At 53.6% G+C, this 20,658-nt stretch overlaps 1 protein-coding gene across 1 annotated transcript in view; it reads left to right on the forward strand.

Moving 5' to 3' along the window:
• Positions 1–20,658, forward strand: part of LRP6 (LDL receptor related protein 6) — a 39,571-nt gene that overhangs the window by 9,880 nt on the left and 9,033 nt on the right. Inside the window, exons 3-11 of the mRNA XM_077267142.1 lie at positions 9,801–9,998; positions 13,680–13,876; positions 14,236–14,367; positions 16,722–17,118; positions 17,303–17,474; positions 18,392–18,608; positions 18,689–18,978; positions 19,110–19,336; positions 20,024–20,208. Of these exons, the coding sequence (XP_077123257.1) occupies positions 9,801–9,998; positions 13,680–13,876; positions 14,236–14,367; positions 16,722–17,118; positions 17,303–17,474; positions 18,392–18,608; positions 18,689–18,978; positions 19,110–19,336; positions 20,024–20,208 (2,015 nt within the window). The remainder of the gene's footprint in view (positions 1–9,800; positions 9,999–13,679; positions 13,877–14,235; positions 14,368–16,721; positions 17,119–17,302; positions 17,475–18,391; positions 18,609–18,688; positions 18,979–19,109; positions 19,337–20,023; positions 20,209–20,658) is intronic.

Consider the following 20,658-nt stretch of genomic DNA (forward strand, 5'->3'; position numbering starts at 1 on the left):
CGGTGCGGGGTCAGATCTCTGTGTGACCTCCCAATATACGGTGCGGGGTCAGATCTGTGTGACCTCCCAATATACGGTGCGGGGTCAGATCTGTGTGACCTCCCCAATATACGGTGCGGGGTCAGATCTGTGTGTGATCTCCCAATATACGGTGCGGGGTCAGATCTGTGTGACCTCCCAATATACGGTGCGGGGTCAGATCTGTGTGTGACCTCCCCAATATACGGTGCGGGGTCAGATCTCTGTGTGACCTCCCAATATACGGTGCGGGGTCAGATCTGTGTGACCTCCCAATATACGGTGCGGGGTCAGATCTGTGTGTGACCTCCCAATATACGGTGCGGGGTCAGATCTGTGTGTGACCTCCCCAATATACGGTGCGGGGTCAGATCTGTGTTTTATCTCCCAATATACGGTGCGGGGTCAGATCTGTGTGTGATCTCCCAATATACGGTGCGGGGTCAGATCTGTGTGTGACCTCCCAATATACGGTGCGGGGTCAGATCTGTGTGTGACCTCCCAATATACGGTGCGGGGTCAGATCTCTGTGTGTGACCTCCCAATATATGGTGCGGGGTCAGATCTGTGTGTGACCTCCCCAATATACGGTGCGGGGTCAGATCTGTGTTTTATCTCCCAATATACGGTGCGGGGTCAGATCTGTGTGTGACCTCCCAATATACGGTGCGGGGTCAGATCTGTGTGACCTCCCAATATACGGTGCGGGGTCAGATCTGTGTTTGATCTCCCAATATACGGTGCGGGGTCAGATCTGTGTGATCTCCCCAATATACGGTGCGGGGTCAGATCTGTGTGACCCCCCCAATATACGGTGCGGGGTCAGATCTCTCTGTGTGACCTCCCAATATACGGTGCGGGGTCAGACTCTGTGTGACCTCCCAATATACGGTGCGGGGTCAGATCTGTGTGATCTCCCAATATACGGTGCGGGGTCAGATCTGTGTGACCTCCCAATATACGGTGCGGGGTCAGATCTGTGTGACCTCCCAATATACGGTGCGGGGTCAGATCTCTGTGTGACCTCCCAATATACGGTGCGGGGTCAGATCTCTGTGTGACCTCCCAATATACGGTGCGGGGTCAGATCTGTGTGTGACCCCCCCCAATATACGGTGCGGGGTCAGATCTGTGTTTGATCTCCCAATATACGGTGCGGGGTCAGATCTGTGTGACCTCCCAATATACGGTGCGGGGTCAGATCTCTCTGTGTGACCCCTCCCAATATACGGTGCGGGGTCAGATCTGTGTGATCTCCCAATATACGGTGCGGGGTCAGATCTCTGTGTGACCTCCCAATATACGGTGCGGGGTCAGATCTCTGTGTGACCTCCCAATATACGGTGCGGGGTCAGATCTCTCTGTGTGACCTCCCAATATACGGTGCGGGGTCAGATCTGTGTGTGACCCCCCCCAATATACGGTGCGGGGTCAGATCTGTGTTTGATCTCCCAATATACGGTGCGGGGTCAGATCTGTGTGACCTCCCAATATACGGTGCGGGGTCAGATCTGTGTGACCTCCCAATATACGGTGCGGGGTCAGATCTCTCTGTGTGACCTCCCAATATACGGTGCGGGGTCAGATCTGTGTGTGACCCCCCCCAATATACGGTGCGGGGTCAGATCTGTGTTTGATCTCCCAATATACGGTGCGGGGTCAGATCTGTGTGACCTCCCAATATACGGTGCGGGGTCAGATCTCTGTGTGACCTCCCAATATACGGTGCGGGGTCAGATCTGTGTGATCTCCCAATATACGGTGCGGGGTCGGATCTGTGTGACCTCCCAATATACGGTGCGGGGTCAGATCTCTGTGTGACCTCCCAATATACGGTGCGGGGTCAGATCTCTGTGTGACCTCCCAATATACGGTGCGGGGTCAGATCTGTGTGTGACCCCCCCCAATATATGGTGCGGGGTCAGATCTGTGTTTGATCTCCCAATATATGGTGCGGGGTCAGATCTGTGTGTGACCTCCCAATATACGGTGCGGGGTCAGATCTGTGTGACCTCCCAATATACGGTGCGGGGTCAGATCTGTGTGTGACCTCCCAATATACGGTGCGGGGTCAGATCTGTGTGACCTCCCAATATACGGTGCGGGGTCAGATCTCTGTGTGACCCCCCCCCAATATACGGTGCGGGGTCAGATCTGTGTGTGACCTCCCAATATACGGTGCGGGGTCAGATCTCTGTGTGACCTCCCAATATACGGTGCGGGGTCAGATCTGTGTGATCTCCCAATATACGGTGCGGGGTCAGATCTCTGTCTGACCTCCCAATATACGGTGCGGGGTCAGATCTGTGTGATCTCCCAATATACGGTGCGGGGTCAGATCTCTGTGTGACCCCCCCAATATACGGTGCGGGGTCAGATCTGTGTGACCTCCCAATATACGGTGCGGGGTCAGATCTGTGTGACCTCCCAATATACGGTGCGGGGTCAGATCTGTGTGTGACCTCCCAATATACGGTGCGGGGTCAGATCTGTGTGACCCCCCCAATATACGGTGCGGGGTCAGATCTGTGTGACCTCCCAATATACGGTGCGGGGTCAGATCTGTGTGACCTCCCAATATACGGTGCGGGGTCGGATCTCGGTTGCCCCCTATCTTGCTCCGCTCCTCCCATCCCCCCCCCCCCTGGCCTTGTTGTGTCCGGTGGGCTCCATTTGTGCTGACAGCTCCTGGTTCTTGCTGTGAGCTCAGCGGGGAGATAATGAGCTGAATAAGGAGCTTCTCACTGGAGGGAGCAGACAAGGAGCCGCTGCTGCTGCTGCACTTCCCTCCTGGTTTACATATTTTTTTTTTTCCTCCCCATTTGGAGAATAGGGATGTGTGGAGGGAACAGTGCCAGAGGCCGGGCCTGTCCTAATTACAGAAGGGGACTGATTACAAGCCTCTGTGTGTGGGGGGAGGAGAGCGTCCATGTGTGAGCGCACAGCTGCTTCTATGTGGTCTCCCTGAATGCAGAATCCCCTCCCCCATCCCATGCAAGTCAATGAGAATCTCCTCCACCGACCCTGGGAAGCCTCGGAGCTGTGAAGTGCTGCTATATTGTGGTTGTGATGGGGCCGGGATTAATTATAGCTAACACAGGCTGCGGCACCTGGAAAACAGATCACTGGTGGTGGGGAGCGGTAATAAATGTAATATACCATTCACCATACTGCAGAGTATGATAACTATAATACTGCCCCTATGTACAAGAATATAACTACTATAATACTGCCCCCTATGTACAAGAATATAACTACTATAATACTGCCCCTATGTAGAGGAATATAACTACTATAATACTGCCCCTATGTACAAGAATATAACTACTATAATACTGCCCCTATGTACAAGAATATAACTACTATAATACTGCCCCTATGTACAAGAATATAACTACTATAATACTGCCCCTATGTACAAGAATATAACTACTATAATACTGCTCCTATGTACAAGAATATAACTACTATAATACTGCCCCCTATGTACAAGAATATAACTACTATAATACTGCTCCTATGTACAAGAATATATCTACTATAATACTGCCTCTATGTACAAGAATATAACTACTATAATACTGCCCACTATGTACAAGAATATAACTACTATAATACTGCTCCTATGTACAAGAATATAACTACTATAATACTGCTCCCATGTACAAGAATATAACTACTATAATACTGCTCCTATGTACAAGAATATAACTACTATAATACTGCCCCTATGTATAAGAATATAACTACTATAATACTGCCCCTATGTACAAGAATATAACTACTATAATACTGCTCCTATGTACAAGAATATAACTACTATAATACTGCCCCTATGTACAAGAATATAACTACTATAATACTGCCCCTATGTACAAGAATATAACTACTATACTACTGCCCCTATGTACAATAATATAACTACTATAATACTGCTCCTATGTACAAGAATATAACTACTATAATACTGCCCCTATGTAGAGGAATATAACTACTACTGCCCCTATGTACAAGAATATAGCTACTATAATACTGCTCCTATGTACAAGAATATAACTACTATAATACTGCCCCCTATGTACCAGAATATAACTACTATAATACTGCCCCTATGTACAGGAATATAACTACTATACTACTGCCCCTATGTACAATAATATAACTACTATAATACTGCCCCTATGTACAGGAATATAACTACTATACTACTGCCCCTATGTACAATAATATAACTACTATAATACTGCCCCTATGTACAAGAATATAACTACTATACTACTGCCCCTATGTACAATAATATAACTACTATAATACTGCTCCTATGTACAAGAATATAACTACTATAATACTGCCCCCTATGTACAAGAATATAACTACTATAATACTGCCCCCTATGTACAAGAATATAACTACTATAATACTGCCCCTATGTACAGGAATATAACTACTATAATACTGCTCCTATGTACAAGAATATAACTACTATAATACTGCTCCTATGTACAAGAATATAACTACTATAATACTGCCCCCTATGTACAAGAATATAACTACTATAATACTGCCCCTATGTACAGGAATATAACTACTATAATACTGCCCCTATGTACAAGAATATAACTACTATAATACTGCTCCTATGTACAAGAATATAACTACTATAATACTGCCCCTTTGTACAAGAATATAACTACTATAATACTGCCCCTGTGTACAAGAATATAACTACTATAATACTGCTCCTATGTACAAGAATATTACTACTATAATACTGCCCCTATGTACAAGAATATAACTACTATAATACTGCCCCTATGTACAAGAATATAACTACTATAATACTGCCCCTATGTACAAGAATATAACTACTGTAATACTGCCCCTATGTACAGGAATATAACTACTATAATACTGCCCCTATGTACAAGAATATAACTACTATAATACTGCCCCTATGTACAAGAATATAACTACTATAATACTGCCCCTATGTACAAGAATATAACTACTATAATACTGCCCCTATGTACAAGAATATAACTACTATAATACTGCCCCTATGTACAGGAATATAACTACTATAATACTGCCCCTATGTACAGGAATATAACTACTATAATACTGCCCATATGTACAATAATATAACTGCTGTATTGTGACTACAATGATGGGTGTAGTTGTTCTTTGCTTGAGGCACTTGTGTCCGCACTTGTCGCCATTTCTTTGTGGTGCGGACAGTCTGGCGGGTGCAGTAAATGTTCGGTGTTAGGCTATGTGGCCACGTTGCAGAATAGAATCAGAATTTTCAGCTTCAATTCTGCATACCCTTCGCAGGAATAGATGCTGATTTATTTGCGCTTTATATGCGTAATTGACGCGTTTTACATGTGTTTATCAAGCAATTTTCTAATGGATATCTATGGGCGCGGAATTGCCGCGATTCTGCAAAAATGATTATGCTGCGTTTTTTTACCACAATGCGTTTCTGCTGCGGAAAAAAAACGCATCATGGTCACACAAATTGCGGATTGCATTAGAAAATAATGAGATGCTGTTTGTAAGCGTTTTTTAAACATTTCTGCCGCAAAAAATCGCCCCAAAAACGCTTAGGGTATGTGCACGCATTGCGGATTCGTGTGCTGATTTTTCCGCTCAGATTCTGAAACATCCGCAGGTAAAACGCCCTTCGAACTACCTGCGTATTTACCGTGGTTTTCACATGCGTTTTTACACCTGCAGATTCCTATAATGGAGCAGGTGTAAAACGCTGCGGAATCCGCACAAAATTGACATGCTGCGGAAAATAAACCGCAGCTTTTCCGCACGGTATTCTCTGCAGCATGGGCACTGCGGATTTGGTTTTCCATAGGTTTACATGGTACTGCGTCAAATCTGCAACGTGTACACATACCCTTAAAGGATGCAACATGGGCACCTAGCCTTCTTCTGAGTTCCTGTAAATATTTGTGTTAATGGCTTAGGTCTTCTGTAAATAAATGCTATTGGGAATGTGAGTGTTACAGATGGGGGGTCCCTGTGTCTTTGGTGGTCCCAGCCCTTCCCTATTTCTCTGGTGATTGTTGCTGCTGATGATTGTTCTCTGGTTTGATGACTACATTGTATCCATCGCTCGCTGACATTATGGAGGGGGGGGACGGTGACATTGTGGAGGGGGAACGGTGACATTGTGGAGGGGGGAACGGTGACATTGTGGAGGGGGGAACGGTGACATTGTGGCCTCTTCTGACATTTTCCAGCACATCATTGTAAATTCTCTCATTTTTGTTTTTCACCCTTTTGTCGGTGTGGTTGTGTATGAGATCCCGCCATTGTGATGCCTCGGTCTAGTTGTCGTCGTTGAACTGATTGTGACGTCTGAATATACTTTTTAAAATGTGGAGCCCAAATCTGGATCCCGTTTCTACATGTGTCCTCTCCAGTGATTTATAGAGGGGTAACGATACGTTGGGATCCCATCCAGAGCTGTGGAGTCACTCGGTATAAAATGGAGCTTCTCCAACAATATACGACACATTGGGGGCCGTAGTACAAGGCCGGACGTGCTGGAAATGTTTCCTTAATAATTTGGGAAAGTTCTGAAATGTCCTATATATGTCTGTTGTGTTCCAGAGCTGAGGATCTCGGCTTTTAGTGGAAATGAGTCTGTGCTGCACTACGTCCATGCTCGGTAGTGACCGGGGCTGTGGAGTCGGGGAAATGTCGTAGTCGCTGGTTTGGCGCACTGACTCCACTGCCCGGCCCAAAGTCTTAATGTCAGGCAGCAGCCGCAAAAGCAACGAGAGCTGCTGCTCAGCCTACATGTGCCCAGAATCCCCGTCCTCCTTCTGTCCTGTATCCCGAGTATTCTCCCATGTAATGTATATGGAGCTGTAGGATCCCTCCGTCCTCGGTGATTACTCTGCATTTATCTACATTAATCTCATCTGATGAGTGTTTGTCCATCTGACGTCTCATCCAGATCATTCTGTTATATTGTAATGTCAGGGTCAGAGCTTATATCCTACATGGTTTGGGGTCGTTTACTGTCAATCCATCCACAAGATCATTAATGAAGAGGATAAAAAGAATCTCTCAGTACAGGTCCCTGCTGCTTGTCCCTGCTGCTCCCGGGCTCTGGTCCCTGCTGCTGCTTCTCCCGGGCTCTGGTCCCTGCTGCTGCTTCTCCCGGGCTCTGGTCCCTGCTGCTGCTTCTCCCGGGCTCTGGTCCCTGCTGCTGCTTCTCCCGGGCTCTGGTCCCTGCTGCTGCTTCTCCCGGGCTCTGGTCCCTGCTGCTGCTTCTTCTCCCGGGCTCTGGTCCCTGCTGCTGCTTCTTCTCCCGGGCTCTGGTCCCTGCTGCTGCTGCTTCTCCCGGGCTCTGGTCCCTGCTGCTGCTGCTTCTCCCGGGCTCTGGTCCCTGCTGCTGCTGCTTCTCCCGGGCTCTGGTCCCTGCTGCTGCTGCTTCTCCCGGGCTCTGGTCCCTGCTGCTGCTGCTTCTCCCGGGCTCTGGTCCCTGCTGCTGCTGCTTCTCCCGGGCTCTGGTCCCTGCTGCTGCTGCTTCTCCCGGGCTCTGGTCCCTGCTGCTGCTGCTTCTCCCGGGCTCTGGTCCCTGCTGCTGCTGCTTCTCCCGGGCTCTGGTCCCTGCTGCTGCTGCTTCTCCCGGGCTCTGGTCCCTGCTGCTGCTGCTTCTCCCGGGCTCTGGTCCCTGCTGCTGCTGCTTCTCCCGGGCTCTGGTCCCTGCTGCTGCTGCTTCTCCCGGGCTCTGGTCCCTGCTGCTGCTGCTTCTCCCGGGCTCTGGTCCCTGCTGCTGCTGCTTCTCCCGGGCTCTGGTCCCTGCTGCTGCTGCTTCTCCCGGGCTCTGGTCCCTGCTGCTGCTGCTTCTCCCGGGCTCTGGTCCCTGCTGCTGCTGCTTCTCCCGGGCTCTGGTCCCTGCTGCTGCTGCTTTTCCCGGGCTCTGGTCCCTGCTGCTGCTGCTTCTCCCGGGCTCTGGTCCCTGCTGCTGCTGCTTCTCCCGGGCTCTGGTCCCTGCTGCTGCTGCTTCTCCCGGGCTCTGGTCCCTGCTGCTGCTGCTTCTCCCGGGCTCTGGTCCCTGCTGCTGCTGCTTCTCCCGGGCTCTGGTCCCTGCTGCTGCTGCTTCTCCCGGGCTCTGGTCCCTGCTGCTGCTGCTTCTCCCGGGCTCTGGTCCCTGCTGCTGCTGCTTCTCCCGGGCTCTGGTCCCTGCTGCTGCTGCTTCTCCCGGGCTCTGGTCCCTGCTGCTGCTCCCGATAAGGGTCCATTCTTGAGGCTGGATTGTATGTGAGCCCTTCCCACCATCCACCGTACTAGAGGCCGTGGTGTTGGCGGTATATTGCGGCACACGGACCGCGCGGTCAGTCACAGATTCAAGTCCATTAAGACAAAAATAATGTAAAACGTCTTTAAGAATAAAAAATGAAGCTGGTCGGTGTCTGTGCCAGAGCCGTCCGAGGTGTCAGAATATTACATGTAATCTGTTCTGTGAACACCGTGAAACAAAATGGAGACGCCAGGATCACCGCGTCCGAGGCGCTGGATATGGAGACACCGGGATCACCGCGTCCGAGGCGCTGGAAATGGAGACGCCGGGATCACCGCGTCCGAGGTGCTGGATATGGAGACGCCGGGATCACCGCGTCCGAGGTGCTGGATATGGAGACGCCGGGATCACCGCGTCCGAGGCGCTGGAAATGGAGACGCCGGGATCACCGCGTCCGAGGCGCTGGAAATGGAGACGCCGGGATCACCGCGTGCGAGGTGCTGGATATGGAGACGCCGGGATCACCGCGTCCGAGGCGCTGGAAATGGAGACGCCGGGATCACCGCGTCCGAGGCGCTGGAAATGGAGACGCCGGGATCACCGCGTCCGAGGCGCTGGAAATGGAGACGCCGGGATCACCGCGTTCCCGGCACTGGACCGGACAATGTAGTAATGAGCAATTAAAATGCCAAAAGTTCCACAAACAGAAAACGGTTAAAAAAAAACAAAAAAAAAACAGAAAATTAGCATTTTTGTTTTGTTTTACCCCTGAAATAATAATAACCCCACAGATGAGGCCGCCCCTGATGTTCGGTATTCCTATAACCGTACAGACCTGGAGAATTCTCGCTGCCAGAACGTTTTTCCCTCCCAGTAAATAACATAGAATCCCCCCAGATGTCGGCATTGAACATTTCCCCCCACTTTTCATCATGTTCTATGGTGCAGTGACCGGTGGCCGCCGGGCTGTGATGGAGGCAGAGAAATACCCGACGCTCGGTCGCTTGTTTCTTCGGGAACATTTTTAACACTATGTCCCCTCCCTGCTGGTGGTGCGCTGGGCCCCCGTGTGTGGCCCTCTCCGTGTGCCCCCAGAACCACCGTCCGGGGGAGTTATCTGCAGCCTCGTGCCCCTGACTTATGCCGAGCGGCGGCTGTTGGGAAGGGGTTAATCTGTGATTTTGGGGGAGGGGGAGACGCGTTTTTGTGGTGGTTCCACATAATGACTTACTAATTGGCGCTGCCGCGATCGTCTGTTCTGACTTGTCGTCCCGAGGCTGAACCTGTCATCTACAAAGGTTAATTGTCTGCAGCGCTCACCTGCCGTGTGATCCCCGCGCCGCGTGCCCATCCCTGCGCCGTTAACCCTTGCACCGCGCCGGACCTCTCCGTGTTCTGATACATTGTCATACACTCGGGACTGTCTGGGCTGGAGGCTCCTGTAACAAACCCCCAGCTGTGATCAGTTATGGGGGCGCACCGCTCTGACGCCTGCTTCTTTCTCTTTCAGGTACATGTACTGGACGGACTGGGGCGAGGTGCCAAAGATTGAGCGGGCCGGCATGGACGGCTCCCTGCGCTCCGTCATCATTGACTCCGACATTTACTGGCCGAACGGACTGACGCTGGACTACGAGGAGCAGAAGCTCTACTGGGCCGACGCCAAGCTCAGCTTCATCCACAAGTCCAACCTGGACGGCTCCTTCCGGTGAGTGCGGGGTGCCCGCGAGGGGTTAATGGCCTGCTAGTATAGCGGGGTGTCGGGCGGATTCCGGTGAGGATGTTCCGCTGATGGCGGTCCCTCGCGTCCTCATTTCCCCGGCAGCTCCTCTCTATAAAGAAACATTCCTGTAATCCGGAACGCTTAGACCCAATAGATGCCGGATTATTGGACCTTTCCCTGGTTCTCTCGCTCATTTATTATTGTCCCTTTCTAGATTATGGGATTTCTTGTAACTTTGTTTACAGACTTCTTGCTACATTTATTTAGTGTCTCGGTGTAGCACAGATCCTCTCCGGCCTGCGCTGATACATTGTAACGAGCCCATCAGCAGTGCAGACACTCGGAGCCTTTATTTTGCCCAGCTCGTACAGCTGCGTGTCCGTTACAGTGTGCCAGGGCCGTCCCTTGTATTATGTCCTGTCTGTGCTGATACATTGTCCTATTTCCATTCACTGGCAGCAAGCAGAGATCTTGACAATATTTGGTGACTTGCATCGGTCGGGGCTGTTGGATCTCGGCTCAGTGCCAGCGATGATTTGCTGCACTCTCCCCTGCGCCCTCGTTCTAAAAGAATCCTTTTCCCCTGCACTGACACATTGTAACAAACTGTCCAAAACATTTTGCCATGAGAAACTCCTCAATGTAAGTGTCCAGATGATTGTATTCACTGAGGCTGAGCTGGAGGCGGTCTGTAGGGGATCTAGTGATCTTTGCTGTGGGATCTTGCAGCTCGTCAGTACCTGTATATTATACGTTGTGGTGGTTAGCGGGGTCCGCTCCTCCTGTGTGTTTCCTCGCCGCTCTTTGTTCTTCCCGGGGGTCACAGAACCTAAATTAGTTATATTAGTCAGCGGCAATGTCTTCCAGCTGCGCAGCGGCGGCCGCTCGTTCACCTCTGGGGATGTGTTCTTCGTTGCTCCTGTGATAATCTCCCCCGGCAGGAAGCGGCTGCGGACGCCACTTGTACTTTCCATGATTCTTTTTTTTTTCTCCCCATAAAGTCTCCTTTGTTTTCGCGGCCTCCGCAGGCTGATTACATAAAGGGGTGCTTGTGACTGAGGACATGACATGGAGTCGCTGGCGATCATAGCGCCCCCCACAGACACTTCTCAGGAATTGCTGGAGTCCGAGGAAAGGGGCTGTATCCGCTCCTGGGAAAGCTGGGTGACCAGAGGGTTATGGTATGTGCACACGTTGAGGATTGGCCTGCAGAATTTCCCGCACAGAATCTGCATCTCTTGGCAGAAAACGCAGGCCAAAATGCTTGCGGATTTAATGCGGAATTGATGCGGATTACTAGCGGATTTGTTGCGGATTGTCATGCGTTTTTTGATTTGCAGATTTGCCTCACTCAATCTATAGTCAATGGGTGCAGAAACGCTGCATTTCCGCACAAAGAACTGACATGCTGTGGAAAAAAAACAGAGAAACAACGTGGATATTTCACAGCAATTCTCAAATTCCCATTGACCATCATTGTTACTGTACTACACGGCGGATTTGATTCCGTGTTTCCAAAAATGCTGCGAAAACGCATTAAAATCCGCAACGTGTGCACATAGCCTTACTGTGTCCATCAGAGCCCGGGCCCCTGGCACTGCGCTGTTTAGGGCCCCTGGCACTGCGCTGTTTAGGGCCCCCATGTCTGCATACAGGGGTGGGCTATTATAAAGGGTTTATCCAGCGACCTCTGTGAGTGCCGCTTGTGTCTCGGCGGCGCCTGCGTAGGCGGCTCTGTGTCGGCGGCGCCTGCGTAGGCGGCTCTGTTGGCGATGCCTTCATAGGCGGCTCTGTGTCGGAGGTGCTTGCGTAGGGGGCTCTGTCGGCGGCGCCTGCGTAGGCGGCTCTATTGGCGATGCCTTCATAGGCGGCTCTGTGTTGGAGGTGCTTGCGTAGGTGGCTCTGTCAGCGGCGCCTGCGTAGGTGGCTCTGACGGCGATGCCTTCATAGGTGGCTCTGTCTCGGCGGCCCCTGCGTAGGCGGCTCTGTGTCGGAGGTGCTTGCGTAGGCGGCTCTGTGTCGGCGGCTCTGTCTCGGCGGCCCCTGCGTAGGTGGCTCTGTGTCGGTGGCTCTGACGGCGATGCCTTCATAGGCGGCTCTGTCTCGGCGTCCCCTGCGTAGGCGGCTTTGTGTCAGTGGCGCCTGCGTAGGCAGCTCTGTGTCGGCGGCGCCTGCGTAGGCGGCTCTGTGTCGGCGGCGCCTGCGTAGGCGGCTCTGTGTCGGCGGCGCCTGCGTAGGCGGCTCTGTGTCGGCGGCGCCTGCGTAGGCGGCTCTGTGTCGGCGGCGCCTGCGTAGGCGGCTCTGTGTCGGCGGCGCCTGCGTAGGCGGCTCTGTGTCGGCGGCCCCTGTGTAGGTGGCTCTGTGTCGGTGGCTCTGACGGCGATGCCTTCATAGGCGGCTCTGTGTCGGCGTCCCCTGCGTAGGCGGCTCTGTGTCGGCGGCGCCTGCGTAGGCGGCTCTGTGTCGGCGGCGCCTGCATAGGCGGCTCTGTGTCGGCGGCGCCTGCGTAGGCGGCTCTGTGTCGGCGGCGCCTGCGTAGGCGGCTCTGTGTCGGCGGCGCCTGCGTAGGCGGCTCTGTGTCGGCGGCGCCTGCGTAGGCGGCTCTGTGTCGGCGGCGCCTGCGTAGGCGGCTCTGTGTCGGCGGCGCCTGCGTAGGCGGCTCTGTGTCGGCGGCGCCTGCGTAGGCGGCTCTGTGTCGGCGGCGCCTGCGTAGGCGGCTCTGTGTCGGCGGCCCCTGCGTAGGCGGCTCTGTCTCGGCGGCCCCTGCGTAGGCGGCTCTGTGTCGGTGGCTCTGACGGCGATGCCTTCATAGGCGGCTCTGTGTCGGCGGCGCCTGCGTAGGCGGCTCTGTGTCGGCGGCGCCTGCGTAGGCGGCTCTGTGTCGGCGGCGCCTGCGTAGGCGGCTCTGTGTCGGCGGCGCCTGCGTAGGCGGCTCTGTGTCGGCGGCGCCTGCGTAGGCGGCTCTGTGTCGGCGGCGCCTGCGTAGGCGGCTCTGTGTCGGCGGCGCCTGCGTAGGCGGCTCTGTGTCGGCGGCGCCTGCGTAGGCGGCTCTGTGTCGGCGGCGCCTGCGTAGGCGGCTCTGTGTCGGCGGCGCCTGCGTAGGCGGCTCTGTGTCGGCGGCGCCTGCGTAGGCGGCTCTGTGTCGGCGGCTCTGATGGCGATGCCTTCGTAGGCGGCTCTGTCTCGGCGGCTCTGTGTCGGCGGCGCCTGCGTAGGTGGCTCTGTATCGGCGGCTCTGACGGCGATGCCTGCGTAGGTGGCTCTGTATCGGCGGCTCTGACGGCGATGCCTGCGTAGGTGGCTCTGTGTCGGCGGCTCTGATGGCGATGCCTTCGTAGGCGGCTCTGTCTCGGCGGCTCTGTGTCGGCGGCGCCTGCGTAGGTGGCTCTGTATCGGCGGCTCTGACGGCGATGCCTGCGTAGGTGGCTCTGTATCGGCGGCTCTGACGGCGATGCCTGCGTAGGTGGCTCTGTATCGGCGGCTCTGACGGCGATGCCTGCGTAGGTGGCTCTGTATCGGCGGCTCTGACGGCGATGCCTTCGTAGGCGGCTCTGTCTCGGCGGCCCCTGCGTAGGCGGCTCTGTGTCAGTGGCGGCTGCGTAGGCAGCTCTGTCGGCGGAGGCGGCTGTGTCTTGTTGGCTCTAACTTCTTCCCGTTGTTTTCCAGACAAACCGTAGTGAAGGGCTCGCTCCCGCACCCCTTCGCCCTCACGCTCTTTGGCGACACCATATACTGGACGGACTGGAACACGCGCTCCATTCTGGCGTGTAACAAGTACACGGGGGAGGACTGGAGGGAGGTGGACAGCAACATCTTCTCCCCGATGGACATCCACGTGTTCAGCCAGCTGAGGCAGCCGAACGGTCAGTAACCGCTGCACTCGGATTGTGGGTCTGAGCCTTTGATGCAGGAGATCATACTATAGATACAGTACGGATCATTGCGGTGTTACTATAGATACAGTACGGATCATTGCGGTGTTACTATAGATACAGTACGGATCATTGCGGTGTTACTATAGATACAGTACGGATCATTGCGGTGTTACTATAGATACAGTACGGATCATTGCGGTGTTACTATAGATACAGTACGGATCACTGCGGTGTTACTATAGATACAGTACGGATCATTGCGGTGTTACTATAGATACAGTACGGATCATTGCGGTTAATGGATTTCCTGCAATGCCAAAAAGTTTTGTTCTGTTTTCCTCCTGCAGCTACAAATCCATGTGCCGGACACAATGGCGGCTGCTCTCACCTCTGCCTCATGTCCCCGGTGAAGCCGTATTACCAGTGCGCATGTCCGACGGGCGTCAGACTCCGGGGTGATGGGAAGACGTGTCTACAAGGTGAGTGTCAGATACGAGGGAGACGGGGATATGTAGAGAGCGTCACCGGGTATAACACGAGGCCAGCGAGCGCAGCTCTGCAGTATAATACAGGCTCACTAATGTGTATACACAGTGTCTGCACCAGCAGAATAGTGAGTGCAGCTCTGGGGTATAATACAGGATGTAACTCAGGATCAGTAATGTATGTACACAGTGACTGCACCAGCAGAGTAGTGAGTGCAGCTCTGGGGTATAATACAGGAGGTAACTCAGGATCAGTAATGTATGTACACAGTGACTGCACCAGCAGAATAGTGAGTGCAGCTCTGGAGTATAATACAGGAGGTAACTCAGGATCAGTAATGTAATGTATGTACACAGTGACTGCACCAGCAGAATAGTGAGTGCAGCTCTGGGGTATAATACAGGAGGTAACTCAGGATCAGTAATGTATGTACACAGTGACTGCACCAGCAGAATAGTGAGTGCAGCTCTGGAGTATAATACAGGAGGTAACTCAGGATCAGTAATGTAATGTATGTACACAGTGACTGCACCAGCAGAATAGTGAGTGCAGCTCTGGGGTATAATACAGGAGGTAACTCAGGGTCAGTAATGTAATGTATGTACACAGTGACTGCACCAGCAGAATAGTGAGTGCAGCTCTGGGGTATAATACAGGATGTAACTCAGGATCTGTAATGTATGTACACAGTGACTGCACCAGCAGAATAGTGAGTGCAGCTCTGGGGTATAATACAGGATGTAACTCAGGATCAGTAATGTAATGTATGTACACAGTGACTGCACCAGCCGAATAGTGAGTGCAGCTCTGGAGTATAATACAGGATATAACTCAGGATCAGTAATGTAATGTATGTACACAGTGACTGCACCAGCAGAATAGTGAGTGCAGCTCTGGGGTATAATACAGGATATAACTCAGGATCAGTAATGTAATGTATGTACACAGTGACTGCACCAGCAGAATAGTGAGTGCAGCTCTGGGGTATAATACAGGAGGTAACTCCGGATCAGTAATGTAATGTATGTACACAGTGACTGCACCAGCAGAATAGTGAGTGCAGCTCTGGGGTATAATACAGGATATAACTCAGGATCAGTAATGTAATGTATGTACACAGTGACTGCACCAGCAGAATAGTGAGTGCAGCTCTGGGGTATAATACAGGAGGTAACTCCGGATCAGTAATGTAATGTATGTACACAGTGACTGCACCAGCAGAATAGTGAGTGCAGCTCTGGGGTATAATACAGGATATAACTCAAAATCAGTAATGTAATGTATGTACACAGTGACGGCACCAGCAGAATAGTGAGTGCAGCTCTGGGGTATAATACAGGATATAACTCAGGATCAGTAATGTATGTACACAGTGACTGCACCAGCAGAATAGTGAGTGCAGCTCTGGGGTATAATACAGGAGGTAACTCCGGATCAGTAATGTAATGTATGTACACAGTGACTGCACCAGCAGAATAGTGAGTGCAGCTCTGGGGTATAATACAGGATATAACTCAGGATCAGTAATGTAATGTATGTACACAGTGACTGCACCAGCAGAATAGTGAGTGCAGCTCTGGGGTATAATACAGGATGTAACTCAGGATCAGTAATGTAATGTATGTACACAGTGACTGCACCAGCAGAATAGTGAGTGCAGCTCTGGGGTATAATACAGGAGGTAACTCCGGATCAGTAATGTAATGTATGTACACAGTGACTGCACCAGCAGAATAGTGAGTGCAGCTCTGCAGTATAACTGGCCAATTGTGCAGTCCTGTGTATATTGGGAATGGCAGGGTAATGGTTAGTAGCCAGTGAGGATCCTGTTACTGGTTTGGTGCTGGTGTTCCCGGTTTTCTTGTCTGGCTCCTGTGCGCGGTTAGTCACAGGACACAGAGCGGATTTTTTGGTGATCGCTCCCTGAGAACCTTCGGCTTTGTGAGGCCCGGTCTGTGCGGCTCTCTCTCTCCAGAGCTGAGCCCGTCCCCTCCTCTGTCCCCTCCTCCATCTCTCCCTCCTTTGTCTGCCCAGGAATGTGGTCCCTGCCCTTAAGTCAACATTGAGGAATTCTCCTGAGGGGCCTCATGTTTGTGTTGGGGGGGATTACCTAAATCCTGCAGTCTGTGGAGGGGACGTCACTAGACTAAACACATTTCCCTCTGCACAGACCCCTGACCCACTGATAAGTAACCTTTGCCGAGCCCCCAGATATCCCATGGACGCCCCCAGATATCCCATGGACGCCCCCAGATATCCCATGGACGCCCCCGGTCTGTGGACGCCCCCGGTCTGTAGACGCCCCCGGCCTGTAGACGCTAATGGCGCCCCCTCTCTATGTCCGCAGGTGCCACGGAGCTGCTGCTTCTCGCCCGTCGGACGGACCTGCGGAGAATCTCTCTGGACACCCCCGACTTCACGGACATCGTCCTCCCCCTGGATGACATCCGCCACGCCATCGCCATAGACTACGACCCGGCGGAGGGCTACATCTACTGGACGGATGACGAGGTGCGGGCCATCCGCCGGGCGCAGATCGACGGCTCCGCCAGTCAGTTCATCGTCGTGTCCCAGGTGTCCCATCCTGACGGCATCGCCGTGGACTGGGTGGCGCGGAACTTGTACTGGACGGACACTGGGACCGACCGCATCGAGGTGACACGGCTAAACGGGACCATGCGCAAAATTCTCATCTCTGAAGACCTCGACGAACCCAGGGCGATCGTGCTGGACCCAAATAACGGGTAAGAAGGACAACCGCCAACGTACAGCCATGTGACCGCTGCAGCCAATCACCGGCCTCAGCAGTGATTGTGGGAGCCAGTGACTGACTGCAGCAAACAAGTGGTCGTACGCGACCTTGTTGTAGTCGGGAACCACCGACTGAGGATGCGGCGCTCACAGCTCCTTTTTTTTTTCTTCCCCCAGTTATATGTACTGGACGGACTGGGGAGAAATCCCAAAAATCGAGCGCGCGGCAATGGACGGTTCTGATCGGATCGTGCTGGTGAACACCTCGCTGGGCTGGCCGAACGGCCTCGCACTGGACTACACGGAGGGGAAGATCTACTGGGGCGACGCCAAGACGGACAAGATAGAGGTGCGTAATATCTCTGCCGGCTGTCAGCGGATAGAAACCTTCACGGCTTTTATGCCGAGGCTGAGAACATGGACAGGCGTGATAACTTCTCACAGCTGACGGTTTGGTGCAATCGCATTTCCTCTAAATGGCTTGTTACAATGTATCATTGCACCTAAAATAAAAACCAAAACATTGTATTTGCTCCTCCAAAAATAATAATAACCCTCATCTGACCGCGGAAAACGGAGTCATAATGCTGAAGGGGAGAAAAGAAGGAGAAACTCTAGAGAAGGGGAGCGGTGCGGCGGGATGGTCCTCGCCTTGGGCGCTCGCTGTGATAATCGCCGGGGCGGTCGGCCATTAATTGGCGACATTTCTATATATGTAAATTTGTCTCTTGACTTGTAAGTGCAGCCGGCGCTTTGTGGGTTCTCCTGAGTCGCGGATAAGCTGCCCGCGCTGGTTAATAGGCCCCAGCGGGGGGCGCACACGAGGCTTTTGTTCCCCGTTTTATCTGGCAGCTTGCAGCAGACTGTGTGACATTAATCTCCCAGAAAAGATGGCCGCCTGTCATTGTGCCGCAGCAGCGGGAGGCGAGAGGTGCGCCGATCATCAGCCGCACATGACGGCACGCTTAACCCCGTCCCTGCCGCGTCGCTCCATCTATTAGACGCAGTGTCTCTGGTGAAGAAGTATAACCCCCAGCATCCGACGTAGAAGGAGGAAGAAACTGGGCACGGTGCCAGAATACTACACTGCTCCATGTGTACGGAGACATCCCGGCTACTGCGGGCGTCCACCCCATCCCCACTCTGTAAAAGGATCGATGTTTGCGGCGGTCCTCCCGCTGGTGCATTGTACCGACCCCTCAGCTGTGTGAGCAGGACGTGGCTTCTGCTTGCTATGAGGATGTTTCTTCTCCCCGACTCCTGCAGGTGATGACTACGAACGGCACGGGCCGGCGGGTACTGGTGGAGGACAAGCTGCCGCATATCTTCGGCTTCACGCTGCTGGGGGACTTTGTCTACTGGACGGACTGGCAGCGGCGCAGCATCGAGCGGGTCCACAAGCACACGGGCGAGCGGGAGGTCATCATCGACCAGCTGCCCGACCTGATGGGACTGAAGGCCACCAACATCCACAGGATGACTGGTGAGCGTAGTCCGCGGTCCCGCCGGGCCATGGACGATCTCTCCCAATGTTTTTAATAACTTTTTAATTTGTTTTTGAAGGGACGAACGCGTGCGCCGAGAACAACGCAGGCTGCAGCCACCTCTGCCTCTTCCGCCCCCAGGGGCCGCGCTGCGCTTGCCCCATCGGCCTGGAGCTGATCAATGACATGAAGACGTGCATCGTGCCCGAAGCCTTCCTCCTCTTCTCCCGCCGGGCCGACATTCGCCGCATCTCTCTGGAGACCAACAACAACAACGTGGCCATCCCGCTGACCGGGGTGAAGGAGGCGTCCGCACTCGACTTCGACGTGTCGGACAACAGGATTTACTGGACTGACATAAGCCTGAAGGTAAAAGGCGGCCCATGCTCCAGTCACCTCCAGAGCTGCGCTCGCCGTCAGTCCAGCTCTGAATCTGATGGGACCAGAGCGTCGTTTATGGTCGCCGAATCTCGGATCTTATTTCTTTTCTTTCCTTGCAGACAATCAGTCGGGCCTTCATGAACGGCAGCGCTCTGGAGCACGTGGTGCAGTTCGGATTGGATTACCCAGAAGGCATGGCGGTGGACTGGTTGGGGAAGAACCTGTACTGGGCCGACACTGGCACCAATCGCATCGAGGTGTCCAAGCTGGACGGCCTCCACCGGCAGATCCTGGTGTGGAAGGACCTGGACAGCCCGCGGGCGCTGGCACTGGACCCCGCAGAGGGGTGAGTAATGCACATGGCCACAGCGCGGCCCCCCGGTGTCCGGCCCTTACTCTCTGCTGCCCCCTGATGGCTGACTGTCCCTGCTCCCGATCACCACTGATAGATTGGACGAGTGATCGGTTTTCTTTTCTGGGAAGGAGGAAATGGCGGATTCTTCTGATTGTCGGATTTCAGCCGTCCTTTGTTACGCTGCACAGAGCCGCACACAATGAGACGTGTATCCGCTCACCTCCCGCTATCCATAATTACACAAACCTGAAATATTATCCGGCTATTTAGTGAGAGCAGGAGCATCCTCCTGCCGGCCTCTCCCTCCCGCGTAAAGTAGGTCAGGGCTGAGAAGAAGGGACGCAGACACGGACGCACGGCCCCGGCGCCTAGCTGCTACTGTAAGGGCTACATCTATAGTGGTGTTATATGCTTGTCTGGGCGCTGCGCCGGCCCACTCGGCGGTCTGGGCGCTGCGCTGGCCCTCTCAGCGCTCCGGGCGCTGCGCCAGCCCTCTCGGCGGTCTGATTGCCACGCAGGCCCTCTCGGCGGTCTGGGCGCTGCGCTGGCCCTCTCGGCGGTCTGATTGCCACGCAGGCCCTCTCGACGGTCTGGTCGCCACGCTGGCCCTCTCGACGGGGTCTCCTGCTCTGCTGCGGTGCTCTGCATACCCATAACATGCAGCATTTCCTTTTCCAGGTTTATGTACTGGACAGAGTGGGGTGGAAAACCCAAGATTGACAGGGCATCTATGGACGGCAGCGAGCGCATCACCCTGGTGCCCAATGTGGGCCGCGCCAACGGGCTGACTATTGACTACGCGGAGAGGAGGCTTTACTGGACGGACCTTGACACCAATCTCATCGAGTCCTCCAGCATGCTGGGTGAGTGGTCCTTCCTGTTACTTTACATGTGCAGGAGTTACATCCAGAGCTGCAATCAAAATTTTGTAAATGATTGTCCCTGCGCTGGGAGATGCAGAGGGATGATGCCGAGACGGAGTGATAACGACCCTCTGCCTTGTAGTCGCTGCAGCTTTGGATGTGACTGGAGACATGACGTTCTGCTGCACGAGACCTCGTGTGCTGGGCCAGGAGCCAACGCGGTTCCTGCAGGTGAACGAGCGGCTCCCAGCTGTGCCGCCGCCGGCTGCCCGCGCCGTGCCTGTTCAGGAAGCGAGCGGCTGGTGGACCGGTGCCAGGCTCGGCTCGCCGCACCAGGATCATTTGCATTAGAAAGGATTTATCTCCAGGGGGAAATGTTTAACACGGTGTTTTACGTAACTGATCCTCGCTGGGGGACGCCGCCGTCTCTGCCCACAGTGCACCGCTCTC

Source organism: Ranitomeya variabilis, chromosome 5 (assembly GCF_051348905.1).
Source record: "Ranitomeya variabilis isolate aRanVar5 chromosome 5, aRanVar5.hap1, whole genome shotgun sequence".
NCBI classification, from domain to species: domain Eukaryota; kingdom Metazoa; phylum Chordata; class Amphibia; order Anura; family Dendrobatidae; genus Ranitomeya; species Ranitomeya variabilis.